Here is a 14447-nt window from a genome sequence, read left to right on the forward strand (position 1 = left end):
CAAGCTAGGGCTAGACACAAATGCTACGTTAGTGGGACAGAAGGAGTCCCTGCAAAAGGCTGAAGGGTGATCTCTTGATAGAGAAGCCATTGCCACTGCAGCCTAAGCTGCTGAAGTATCTGTTGTTCCATGATCTTAACCAAGGTTTCCACCATTTGTATCTGCCTTGGGCTTGCTGAATAAGCAGAGCTGTCACTTCTCTACGTGCCCCGCCCCCAAGCTATCCATGGATGCAGTCCCTTGTTAACCCCAATGAGTGTTGTAAAGTGATTTAAGTTTTGCTGCTGTCCACAAAGTTGGGAGGAACACCTAGAAACTGACTAGGATCTTCTTTGATTTCATTCTGCTGCAGTTTGGGAGAGGTCTGAGAGCAGAAGAACTGGGGCTGCTCTCTGCAGGCTTGGGAATCCTGTAAGTCCAATAACTTTTCCAAAAATGAACGGAGTATTTTAAAAACTAATAAGGCAAGAATCTCTTTTAATTGAAAACTTGTTCAGTAGAAAAGGTATCGTATCCAGGTTTATCGGATACCATTCCCAAATCGAGTAAATTTTGCAACCCTTTAATATAAATACATTTCATAAAGTTAAGCTTTTCTTGGTTCTGAAATTATGTAAGTATGAATCTTGTTCTGAAATTTGTAACAGAGCTCTCAATAAACAGCTTTTCTGTTTTACTAGAAAATTATAAAAGTTTTAAAATCAAATGCACTGAACTTCACCATTAGTTTAAACAGCTTCTCTTAATAAAACCAAAATACCATTTTTAATCTTTGCATCTTAGACCACAAATAAGCTAATACCTTATGCAATGAATATCTGCTAAAATGTCTCCATTCATTCTGAAATGTTAAAATGGCAGAAATACACTACTGTTTTACAGATTTTCCTATCAACTTGTTGCAAAACATGGACTCAGTAAACTTTCTACTAATACCAAAGCAAAGTTTAAGAAAGAGAAGAGAAACCATGATCAAGACTTTGCTTTTGAATCAAATAAGTGCACAGCAGTATTTGTATTCTTTGCATATAAAATTTTTAAAGGAATTAAAATGACCATATTTAATTTTACTAAAATCAAGGGCCTCCCAACTGATGGCATAATCCACAAGATGTTAACAGGACTTTTGCCTTTACAACTATCAAATACAGAAGAACATTATTTTCCAACATTGACTTTGAAGCTAGTTTTTCTGTTTAAATGTAAAAAATGACAGACCAAGCTTCATTCTTAAATAACACAATATGCAACTTTCTATTTCTGTTTATAGTATAAAAATACAAAAATACATTCTTAGTACTCAAGCTCCAACAAAAACACTTATTTTTAATTTTTTGTTTTGTTTTTGTGTGTTTAAAAATACAACAAAACCTTCAAGCTTTCAGGTCTTAAAAAACCCAAACTTGTTTGAGTTCAAGTATAAAGTGCATCTGAGCTGCCCAAATGTTGCTTGTATAAATACTGATATCTTTCAGGAACAAAGTACCACAGTGCTATTTCAGTAGCCCTTCAGAGACAGTCCTGTAGTGTTTTCCTGCGGCATTTCAGAGAAACACAAGCTAAGGCAATATATTTATTGATGTACCTCTGGTAACACTGAAAGCACGGCTGAATCTGAGTCCCTGCATATTATGCTCTTCCTTACACTCCAGATCTTTGACAAGATGGTCAAAATCTTCCATCTCTTCGTTCTATAGTAGGTAAGTGGCATTGTTTCAAAGAAGTCTTAAGTTCTTTCTGTTTTTCAGACTGTTAAAGAAATGACAGAAGTTTGAAATCTGGTCATTCCTCTGTTGTGTATAATTGAACTGAAGTTAAAATTAGTACCTTGCATCATATGCTTTGTTGTGTATAATTGAACTGAAGTTAAAATTAGTACCTTGCAATTTGTCCCGATATATTTAATAGGCTGCAACACGGGTACTTCGCAGTGTGTTACAGGTGTGGTAAAAACTGAACGAAATGTAGGACTAGGATAAGAAGTCAACTTCGTTACTCCACAAACATTCAGTTTTGGTAATTCTATTACACAGGAAGGTCCGTGATGTCGTTTTGGATTTTCCTGGGCTTGCCTAAGAAAGTGCTTTTAAAATGAAGAAATAAGTTTTAATCTCCTTGCAGTCACTTCTTAAATGGTTGTAGCTTAAAAAAAAAAAGCCCAACTCAATTAAGTCCTAATTACACAATAAAAAGCATGAAATAACCTACAACGCATCCCAGCATTTTTATTTTGCAATTCTTTCCTGCATATCTTTTGCAAATCCCATATCACCCAATCTTGTGTTTTTAAGGTTTCTAGCAGAGGAAAAAAATAGGCTTGTGTCCTTTTTCACTGCTTTATGTGCATTAAAAAAAAAAAAGCGGAGTCTTTCTAAATGTTTACCTTAATATTAAGAATGTTACGTCCTGTTTTGCTGGAGATCTTGTCTGGAGAACCAACAGATACAGATTGGCAATTTACCCTAACAAAGCAGTGAAGATCTTGAATATTTTGAATTAATTTAAATATATATCAATTGTTTTGAAGTCTACAGAAAAATCTCTTCTCAATCAGATGTCATTGCCTTGATATCTAATATAAAATGTTAGTTCAGTTTATTCATATACTTCCAAGAAAAACAAAGTAAAATCTAGAAATTCTAATATAAACACAGAAAAAATAATAATCTTGGCCTTTTTGAAAGGTGGAAAGGAAGGGCATAAAGCTATTTTGACCCTCTGCATTTTACTTAATAGAACCTGATTTAAAACACCTAGATTATATTTTATCAGGGCAGCTGGGATGGTTATAAAAACTTATCTTGCCACTTCTTTAGGCCACAGAATACAAGAGAAACAGGGAACAATACCATTAATTGTGAAATTGTGACTCTATTAGGTGACGAGGCATCTAACAAACAGATTGTGCTGAACTGTCATTTGGGTCTTGATGCTGTTTGGGTGAGATTTTGCATGGGTGTCAGGTTCTCACTCTTTAACATAGGAGTCTGGTCAGATTAGGAAGAAAACCTTGCAGTTGTCTTGAGATCATGTTTGTTTATGTAATGAACAAGCCAAACATAGCGGATTATTTTCTCTAAATACCCTTTATGTTCTCCTGTTGTAAACATTACCTGTCCTTTGCTTTCCTTTGAAGTAGGCCACAGGTGGATAGGCTCCTGTCCCTCTGTATTTTCTATTAATCTTACTTTTCTCTGTATGGTCAAAGCTTTCTTATCTGCTGTCCTGGAAGGAGCAGAAAAATCAAACATCCACTTCAGATGAACCCAACTGCCACATGAACTTTACTTAACTGTATTAAAGATCAGGTTTGCTTCCCTCCAAGACACTGCAGCCTAATACAGGGGCTTTTTATGTCATGTTCCCTCCCCACAAGATCATTGGACGGTTAAGGATTTCACTTTAAAATCTTTTATGGAAAGTGCAAACTTACCTCAGCTCTCGGAAATAAGGATGATGTAAAGCCTGGCGGGCAGTGATTCTCTCATCAGGATCATATTCTATCATTGCGTACATGAGAGTGAGGCCTTTGGGGGACAAATTAGGCACAAGAGAAGGTATTCCTGTCCCTTTCTTAAAGGGGAAGTGAAAACTCATAGCTCTTGACCTGTGTAAACCCAGTGACAGAAAAAATACTTATTATTCATGTAAACTGCCTCGGAATATTCAGTCTACTGAAAACACCTTGAAAGGTTATTCTTATCTGTTAGAAAGTCACATGAAAAGGGAAAATATATCTGTTAGAAAGTCACATGAAAAGGGAAAATATTTGGGGAACATTCAGATGACAACTTTGTTCCCTTTCAAATTATCACTGGCATAGTGGATGAACATAAGAACTGCCATTTACTAGGTCAGACCGCAAGTCCATCTTGCCCAGTGGCCTGTGTAGCAAGGTAGCAGAATATGGATGCTGAAAGAGAGATCAGGTGATGCTGGGGGCGATCAGGGTTTTTTCCACTGTTCCTCTTGCACTTGCAGCCTCCAGCATTCAAGGTCTGGGAAGCTCTAATTCAGAGGCTGTATCCCTAACTCCCAGGCTCAATAGCTGCTGATGCCCTTTTCCTCCAATAATTTGTCCAATCCCTTTTTGAATTTGGCTAAACTGTCACCTTCCACAACATCTGTTGGCAATGAGTTCCACACTTCATAGAGGTAAGCTACCAGATGAGACTGAAAATGCAACTTAACTTCAATTCTCTCAGCTGCCTGGGAGTATCACAGAGATAGTGGGATAGAGAACACCCTGTTAGCAGTGCAGAAACAGCAGTGTTACATTTGGTGGAAAAGATCACAGAACAGCAGGGCTAGAAGAGACCTCATGATGTCAAAGACACGTCCCCCTGATTGTAAACTCTATGCAGCAATATTGCAGCTGCTATGTTGAGGAGGATGATCTACAAATGCTCCCCCAAAAACTACGTGGATAATTCACTCGATGCCAGAAGACAAAAGGCCCAGGGGCATAAGTTCCTGATGGGTAAGAGAGGAGGGGAAAAAACATTCAAACCTCAGCTCAATTTTTCTCTTAACTGGGAATCTTCCATGAAAATAAATGTAGTATATTTAATCTAATCATAGTTGTTTGTTGAACTTTAGGTATCAGTGAATATTAATAAACATAATGATGCCTCCATTTAGAGTCAAGTGTTCATACTAAAGGACTGGCTGAATGTTGCTGGATGATTGGCACAGCACATTTCATTTACTTAGATATGAATAAATGAGCCAATAACTACACTTACTGTTTGAACTTATTGAGAATTTTCTTAGCAGGGGTGCCTATAATATCATGGATTTTTGATATTTGGTCCAGTTCATTGGATCCAGGAAAAAGAGGGTGTAAACTGAAAGAGACAAGAAAATAACAATATTAACAATACTAGTTCTGGTGAAACTGCTGCTACTTTATGATACTCTGAAAATGAACACATGAGAGGAAGGCAAGAATTTTGGATCATAAGTGTGGGTCTTTAATTACCATTTAATACCAATGAACAATGGTAGAGCAGTGTGCACTTGTATTGGTTAACAGCCCAGGTTTCTGGTAAAATGGGTTAAATTGGCTCTTGCAAGCTATTTTTAACCACTGACCAACCCCCCCCCACCCCCTTCCCGCATCCCTAAATTAATGATGTGAAGAAGTTGTCCACTGTCCTGTACCATGCCTTGTTCCATACTCATCCATTTTCTCTGACTGTAGTAGTAGGTCCTGGAATATGGTACACTTCCCGCATGCTAAGGGAGCGTGACCTGCATGATGGAACTAAGCAGCCTCCTTGCTGCTGTGTGTATCTTAAATAAAAGTCCAGGCTCTTTGCAACAACACTGTATCTTGCTTCTGCTCTACACTTGCTGGGGCAGATAAACTAGTGTAAATAGACATAAATCCTCTGAAACCACTGCACCAGCTAAGCATGTGGCCTACTAAGTTTTTTTTTTTTTTTTCTTTCCGTTTTTATACCTTCTTTGTCTATTAGCAGACTCTACAGATATCAAACTTCTTATGAATCTATGAGTAAGTTTCCCAGAGTACATAATAAGACCCACAGTTTTCAATAGCACAACACAAAGGTACTTAAAATTAATGTGATGCTTGTGTTAAGGAAGGACAAAGACTAATTTTCCAACATTTGTTTGCCAAACCACATCTAGGACCCGAGCTACAAGCACTAGTCAACATAGTATCCCTGTAATCAAAGCAAAGAGTTCATTTTGTACAGCTACAAGAACAAAGCAGTGAGATGTAGCTTCTGCTACATCTTTGTTAGCTCAGAAAGTGAAGAGCTGCAGAAAGTGGAAGTACAACGATGCATGAGAGTTCCTCAATGGGGGATTGTGAGCAGCCAGATTTGAGGTGCAAAGAAAACTTTAAGGACTGAAACAAAAGAAGACAGAAAGCATTTACAAGATGGGCTCTAAGAATCCTTACGCATGACTTTCAAACGTGTTTGGCAGCAGAAACTTGGGAAATAAAAAAAAAATTAAATAAATCTGCCCACAACTTCCTTCGTAGCAAGTTATATTTTTTTTCTATTCTTTTTATTTACTTGCCTTTACTTACAAAGACTGAACTTTTTGGTATTCACCTAGAATATAACTTCCAAACTTAAAAAAAAATTCTGATGGAAATGAAAAAGGTGATGTTTTGCAAAGCAGTATTATAGAACTAATTTATCAGAGATCATTGTTATTAATAATTTGCAGATATGCATGCCTGTGAGACAGATAGACAGACAGACTATTTATGTTAACTGGCATCTACCCAACATAAAATTGGTTGTTTCTAATGGTTAATAAGCAGCCAAAGCAAAAATGTTGCCAGTTTATAGGAGTAATGATGACAGTAGCAGTTGCACTTGGAAGACTGAAATGAAAATGTTGCCACTTCTGGTTGTATATGAAACAAGGAGGAGGCAGTGTGGGAGGACAGAGCAGAATTACTGCTGTTGCTAGGGCACAAGGATGTTCAAGAAATGTTTCTTTTTTCATATTCTGATTCACAAAAATGGTGATTCTTTCCAGTTCTACAGTTTTATACCATTACAAACCTCAAATCACTGAAGGGGTTTTACAACAGCTTTACCAAAATGCGTTTTTGGATTGACCCCAACAGTGGGAAGTATCAGCTCATCAGGTTTGTTTTGTTTCATTTCCCCCCCAAAAAGTTGAGCCTGTGGAAATAAATTATGAACAAAAGATTTTTCAAACTAAACTATACAGGTCAGTTGCTTGTGACTCACTAATTACCTTTGCTGTTGCAGAAGTGTAAATCAACAGAGGGAGGTAAAAATATAACACTGTGGGGATTAAAGCCAAGGACAAACATTTGTGCTTGTTACAGGAAAAGGAAAGGACCATACACAACAAACTCAGTGAGGGAATAAGGGGGGGACACTTGGCCAAAATGAGAAAAACAGTGAAAAGTTGTGAAGATGTACAAATAAAGAGCATACTTGGAGGGATTAACTACACAAAGGTTCTTGAGGGTTACTTTTCTTAGCATTTAGCTGGTTTGTTACTAATCAGCTGTTAAGCATGGCTGATGCCAGGTCAAACAGGATTTCAGTAGCATGGGAATCTTTCACAAAAACCCAAATGTCGTATCATTTGTATCAGAAGTTTTCAAACTGTAGTCCGCAAACCACCACTGGTCTGCAAGCTCCGTTCAGGTGGTTGGCAGAAAGGTTGTGGAACAATTGAGAATATCTGTATTTGTAAGGTAAGACTACTGGTATTAAAATCTGAGTTGTGTGCTTTGATTTGTAGAACAAAAAAAATTAAGTGGTCCGCCGAGACCCTCAGCAATTTTCAAGTGATCCGCTGAAAAAAAAAAAAGTTTGAGAACCACTGTGCTGATCATCTGATGGGTTGGTCCTTATCTTGGAGTTCATTTGACATCTGAATAAACCAAACCCTTATACTCTTTCTGCTTGCTTACCTTGTAATTTCATAGAAAACACAGCCAGCACTCCACATGTCCATTTTGTAGCTATAGTAGCCGTCTGTGAGCAGGCACTCTGGTGCTCGGTACCAGCGTGTTGAGATGTATTCTGTATATGGCTGTTTGGAATAAACACTCCTACAAGATCCAAAATCTCCTAACTTCAGGGTATCCTGCTGCAATGAACAAACAAAACAACTTGTTATGTATTCTGAAAAATGAGAAAACATTAAGAAGCATTTCTCAGAATAAAGAGAAATGTATGTGGACCTTCAATTAAGATTAACCTCTCATATAAGACTGCTTACCTTTATTAATATGTTTTCTGGTTTCACATCTCTGTGAAATATTCCATTTCTGAACCAATATAAACAGATAAAGAGAATGATTCAGTTTGAGGATCAGCATGTTCTTAAAGCTTTTAAGTGTACAGAGAAAATATTTAAATAAAAGTAAATGGCAAATTTATTGCAAAACTAGTGATTTTAGTGTCTTACCTGTGCATGTGATCAAGGGATTTACATAACTGGTACATGTAGCTCATTGTTCTTTTTTCAGGTAATGGCTTTTTCCTCCCTAGAATTTGGAAGTCAGATAAAATGTTGAACAAATGCAAATATATAAGTAATTATAATAATTACTAATTTATGATGATAACTATAATCGCTGCTTTCAACTTGCTGGTACAGGGGGAACCTGGGATCATGATACTGGCTCCCCCTGCACTAGCAAGTAGAAAGAGCATGACTAGGATCTAATCACAAAATTGTGTCTTGTGCCATGCACGTGTGGCACAGCAGGAGGGGGTGGTGTTGGGATTGGGGCTCACAACCCATGGTGCCTTTAAATGAATGTGCACCAGGGGCCAAGGTTGTATAGGAAACCTACAGTAGAGCCAAAAGAACCAAGATTTCAGGACTCTTTGCCTATTGTTTGTACCACAAGATCACCCGTCTCCTTGTTGGTTTAACATTTTTCTGGGATACAGTTTTATTTAGGAATAACTTACAATTTTCTTCAAAATACTGCAAAGCATTTAAAAGAATACGTCAGATTTTTGTCCATTCCTCCTTTGTCATGTGTATAAAGGCAGTATGTTTTTGTGAACACTCGCACCCTACCTGTTGGGGTAGATTAGTATTTAACAAACATGTTCACATTCCAAAATGTTACATACTGAAGTTAATGGGTGGCAATAAAAAGGATATGGTATGACTAGATTGAAAAGTTACAGGGGACAGCTCTATATTAAAATAATGGGGAGAAATAAAACCCAGGGGTGCACACAATAGGTCTCTTTATCACAAAAAGGCAATTAGTCAATTGTTTTCTCTTTTCAGGTCACCTTTAAGAGCTATACCTTGATGTTCCTCAGCTTTCAGACTTAAAAGCTTCATTGAGTGAAAGATTATAAACAGAATCACAGCAGGCAGATGTAGCACTTGCTGTTGTCACTGCGGTAAATTAGTATTTTCTTCACCTCCAATGCCCCTGTGAATCCATTATTATAAATTCATTGTAGTTTTACCATTTATTAAAGCAGCATTGGGAGCCTTTACCTGTAGGTAATGAATTAAAGGACCTCTACCACCGGTTGTGTTCTATTCAAAATGTGCTATGTATCCAATCATAGTTCTCTCCTATTATATTAATCTTAAGGACAATTTCAAATTAGCCCATCTTGAAATGTTATCACTTCTGTCAACAACAATTTTTCATGTTGGGGTGGGGGAGGAGGAACACAACAAATAGGATTAATGTCCCAGATCAATGCCAATAAAATTATAATCCTGTCATCCTATTAATAGACATGTCATCACACATCTGTTCCAATTAGAAATCTATTTTCAGCTAATTCCAAACTTAAAATTTTATTACAAATTTTTATAAAGATGAGCTAGTTCTAGACATTCTGATTCTCAACTTTTACTGCATTTGCTTTATTTTTAAAGCCTTTTTCCAGCAGTTCTCTCTTTCTTAAACTTAATTATTAAGGGTTCATAATATTCAGAAAATTAAAGCACAAGTAACAATTTATATTAATTGACTCTTCATTGGTGAGGTTATAATGAAAGTATCTTTTGCACACTGAAATAGTACAAATGTTAAAACTAATTTTGTTGCTTCAACACAAAGGAAGTGGTGCTTTGATGCAACATCAGTAAATTGATACCCATCTTGCTGGGGTCATCTGATCCCAGCAGTCTTTCCTGCCCAAGTGCAGGGGGGCTGGACCTGATGATCTGTAAGGTCCCTTCCAGCCCCTAAAAACTATTAAATGAATTTGCACAAAGATGTGCTTTAAAAACCAGCAGTATGTTCTTTTTGCATCATAATGATGAAAAATTGAAAGGACTTTCTTTTGCATTCACTGCAAATATTGGTCCAGGTGATACAATCAAGGTTGATTTTGTGTGTGGAAATTTTTTTTAGGTTTACAAAAAAATCTGCAGCATGTGATTGTGTTGAGCTTTGCAGATGTCATCTTCTCTTGATGGTAACAGCCACAACAGAGCTGGTTGCAAATCGGTACCACCTGCCTTCGCCCCAAAGAACTCTGGTATTTTGCTACTTGTGTTCCCCCTGAACCAAAACAGAGTTCTGAAACATAAAACATTTAGTTTTGACACTAACATTTCTGACCCTAAATGTTTCCTTTGCTTGCTTGACACTGATCTTCATGCATTGTCACCTGCTGCTGTGCCTCATGGAAAGTTGTAGTTCAGTTATGCCATTCCCCTCTGGCTGTCCTCCCTGGATATTACACTTCCTGTGATACTCTACAACTGTTTAATCAGAGGGAGGGAGATACTGAAGCATTACAGCAAGGGTGCTCAACCTCCAGCCCATAGGCCAAATGCAGCCTGTGGAGCCTTCGAATCTGGCCCATGGGGCTCCCAAAGTGTTGGGAAATTTGGCAGCAGGGCAGCAGTGACAGATTGCACTGCTCCCTGCTGCCAAAATCCTATGCCCTGCTCGGTAGGTTGGAGCCAGGCCAATGCCCCCTTTTCTCTACACATCCAGGTTGCAGCCATGCCGTGCTACTCCCCTGCCATGGAACTGAGCCATGCCCCCCTCCCTCCCTCTGCCTGGCCAGGTTGGGGCCAGGCCACGTTCCCCTCCCCTCATAGGTCTGGGCCATGCCCACTTGACCCACAGAGCTGGATCAAGACTGGGTTGTACCCCCTCCCCTCAGAGCTGGGTTGAAGCCAAACAAAGCTCCCTTCCACTTCACAGCTGGATCGGAGCTGGGCTGCTCCCCGCTTCCCTCTGCATGGCTGGGTGGGTCCCTGCTGTGCCCACCCCAGTGCCAGATTGGATCCACCAGCCAGATCTGGCCTGTGAAGGGAGCAGGCACTGCCCATCCAACCTACTGGATGAAAAGGTTGAGCATCACTGCATTACAGCAATGTAGTCTGACCTGGGAGTACGGTGTCCATTGGTCCTGTTTTATTTATACCAGACCGTCCTGTTTTTAAGCTCTTTGTCCCTTTTCCATTTCTAAATGAGGAACGGATTGCAGAAAGTCCTGTTTTTCAGTTCACTGGTGAAAATATTTGTCAATCATTTGTCCTTGTGACTACTGGCTGTGCCCAGATGTAGGGCAGTGAACAGCCAGGAGGAGCAGGGTTCCCAGCCAGAGGAAGGTGGTCTTTTCATGGTAGCCCCATACCTTGCTGCTCACTGGCCAAGGGGACCAATGGCCCCACCCCTCACTGCTGACTGGTTGAGGGGACCAGTGGTTTCCACCTGACCAACACCATCAGGGGGTCGTCCTATATTTTGGGGATGGGTCAGTGGCCACTCTACCAGGGAGTCCAGCTCATAAAAAAAAAATAGAGGCATATAGCACAACATCAGATTCAACAGAACCAGATTAGTATCAGACTGACCTAAGCAAACCTTTAAGATATAGTTCAACAATATAAAATGTCTTAAATTGACCAAAACTGAAATGAAATATTTTTACATTTTTATTTCCAAATAAGAAATCAAAATCTTGTTGTGGAAAACTTTAAATATGAAGAAATTATAGATTGTGTTGGAAAAACACTAATGGGAAATTCATCACCTGCTCCAGACACAGTCTAAATCTTGGTCGCATATACAAAGATTCCCCTACCCCTCAAGGTTGTCTCAGATAACAATTAAAACCAGGACAGGTTTTTAAAAGGCGAATTGCAAATATAATTAGAACTTCTCCCTTATCCAGGCTTAGAGGCATTCAGCTTTTACTGGCTTAATTAAATTAAGGCAGCCCCCCATTCATCCACCAGGAAAAGGAGAAGATTCAGAATAAACTTTTTCATTTTAGATCTCAGTGCCCTTCACAGCAGTTTAACTGGGTCTTACTCTGCTGTATTACCCCAGAATGTTGCTGTCATAGGTACGTTTCATCATCATTATGTACATGCTCTGGATGTAGAAAAGTTCTTCCTCCTAAACTACAGCACAGAGCTGGTCTGTAGACTCTTAGATCTTTCAACATGGCATCATTTTGTGTAGCTTTGTTAAAGTAGAATGTTACTTTTCAGAAACCTGGCTCTTAATACGCTTGCTCCTTGCTTAAGGAGAAAGCCATGTTTATATCATCATTGGTGATTAGCAAGACTGTATATGGAATCATGAGCCAGGAAGCCTTGGGGACATGCTGGGGAACAGTGGTTTTATTTCAGTAACATTTAGGGACTCCAAGATAAAGGTCTCATTTTAGATGCTTCATTTATGCAGCCTGCCTTTCAATCAGGGTGGAATGCCAAGTGCATATTACTTTGGTACTCCAGAGTCTGCACTGGCTTCCAATAGCTTTCCAGGAACAGTGATTAAGGCCATAAATAACTGATGTGGGACCTACATACATAAGTGACCACCTTCTCCTTATGTTTCATTGCAATCCTGTAATGTCAACTGAGAGCAACCTTCCTCGAATACCATCTGTATTCCCAGTTCATTTGGTGAAAACGCATGGAAGGCTGTTCTTGGTAGTCACTCCCTGGTTCTGGAACTCCCACATGTGGTTTGTCACAGCCTGAGCTTGGACATTTTCCAGAACCATTGTAAGACCTTCCTATCTGGGCAGACCTTCATCAGGCAGGATTAAGGTTTGGGTCCTTGTCTGGGGAGTTTGCATTTATTAAATAAAAAAGATGTGATGAATTGCTGAAGGTAGTGGAATTCTATTAATTTAATTTGCAAGTTGTGGTTGAGATAATCGTTTTATTTTAGATCAGAGACATTTGAGCCAAAAATGATTTTCATATGTATATAAGCTGAAAGGTAAGCGGCACAGGCAATGCTCTAACCTAGCTGAAGAACAACTTTAAACATTTTAATTTTTCAGAACTGAAATACACTATCAGACTGTTTTCTGGGAACAACCAGATTTGCTTACAATCAATCTGATTGATCTATGGAAAACAACAGCTCCTTATAATCCTTTAATGTCTGATATTAATGACATCACAGATCTAAAGACTAGATTTATAATACTGTTTTTATTGATGTTCTTCTACAGAGAATGACTACTATATGGCTCGACTTTTACAATTACCAGCAGAGGCAAAAGCATGTTTCTGTACTCTTATTTCAGCTTTTGATCTATTTGTAAGAAATGGAGTTACTCATCACTGCTAGAGGCTTGAGTACCTGCTCTTTTTGAAGCAATATTTAGGGGTAGGAATTTTTCCCAGACTTGCATGGAGGCTGTGTGTTGCATACAGGCCTGCAGTCTTTCTTGGATTTTATGGCACCAAATCACATACACAATTCATGTTACAATATTTAAAATGTTCAGAGAAAAAAAATCACTGTGCATTTAATATTAAAACTTCCATGGAACTGCCCATGACCTCAGCACATCCCTTCTATCTAGGTGTCTCTGCCTACAAGGCCAGGTCTTACCACTGTTTTTCTACTGGTATCACTGTGTTTCTGAGTCGGTGGTTTTTTAAATTTAATATATTCCCACATTGTTCTATCAGTTCCAGCCTTCTTTCCCCCGCCTCTGCTCTGTGAACGCAATTATAAGCTGCAAATAGATGTCACCTTTGTGCTGCCATAAAAAAATTTTCATGGAGGCACAAAAGCTGAATGAACAAACATCACAGTGCTTTGTCATGCCACCAGTGCCCAAATTTGTGAGCATAACAACTCTAGGTAATAGCTTGTGCTGTTTTTGTCATGGCCATCGTCTATTTCAGGGGTGGGCAATTATTTCAGGCGGGGGGCCACTTACCAAGTTTTGGCAAGTCATCGAGGGCCATATGACAGGCAGCCAGGGGCAGGTTAATATTAACTTTCTAAATTTTTTAGGGGTCCTGCAGACTGGATAGAATGGCCTGGGGGGCTGCATTTTGCCCATCCCTGATCTATTTGCTTATGGACAGCCCAGAACTGCCTCCACTCTCCAGCCAGCCCAGGCAGGTACTCCCAGGGCTACAGGGGCCTGCAGGGAAATTCCCAGGGTGCATGTCTGCAGGTGCGTGGTTTTTGTGCTTGTAGATGCATGCCTTAGGAATCCCCACTCCATGCCCCAACTCAGGGTGCACCTCTGCAAATCGGAAACCCCAGGTTCCACCACTCCCAAAGGAGCATGTCCCAGGAATCCCCCAGCAAGGGATTTCCTGGGCATGCATATCATGCTGCCATGCCATAATTCAGAATATGCCTCTCAGGTGTGCAGCTTCCCCTGCTTGCACAGGAACACCCCAAGTCAGGATGTGGCACCTGGGGCCACTGTCCTGCAGGATAATGCCCCAGAAGCAACAGGGGTTTGGTCCTGCAGAATAACCACCCCAGCAATGTCTGTAGATGCCACTGAAGTGGATCAGCTGGGCACATCCCAGCACAGCTGATGCTACTCTAAATACGACATCTGTTTATGGCTACAGTGACAGAAAGGTGCCTTATAGCAGTACAGTTTACATTTCCTCCCTTTTGGAATAAACTACACTGAAATGTAATTCATAGTAGGATAAACACTGAAAGCTGTCCAGGTATGACT

The 14447-nt window shown here is 39.5% G+C and overlaps 1 protein-coding gene across 7 annotated transcripts in view; it reads right to left on the minus strand.

Annotated features, from left to right (window-relative positions):
- Positions 1-460: 460 nt before the first annotated feature.
- The window catches only part of MOK (MOK protein kinase), a 28553-nt gene continuing 14566 nt past the window's right edge, over positions 461-14447 (minus strand). For all 7 annotated transcript variants that reach the window (XM_059723243.1, XM_059723241.1, XM_059723240.1 and 4 more), the window contains 8 exons: positions 7942-8020; positions 7753-7801; positions 7442-7620; positions 4746-4847; positions 3434-3607; positions 3114-3225; positions 1880-2083; positions 461-1749 (listed from right to left, as the gene is read on the minus strand). In XM_059723243.1, the coding sequence (XP_059579226.1) occupies positions 1669-1749; positions 1880-2083; positions 3114-3225; positions 3434-3607; positions 4746-4847; positions 7442-7620; positions 7753-7801; positions 7942-8020 (980 nt within the window). In that variant the 3' untranslated portion in view covers positions 461-1668. The remainder of the gene's footprint in view (positions 1750-1879; positions 2084-3113; positions 3226-3433; positions 3608-4745; positions 4848-7441; positions 7621-7752; positions 7802-7941; positions 8021-14447) is intronic.

The sequence above is a fragment of the Alligator mississippiensis genome, chromosome 2 (genome assembly GCF_030867095.1).
Source record: "Alligator mississippiensis isolate rAllMis1 chromosome 2, rAllMis1, whole genome shotgun sequence".
Classification (NCBI taxonomy): domain Eukaryota; kingdom Metazoa; phylum Chordata; order Crocodylia; family Alligatoridae; genus Alligator; species Alligator mississippiensis.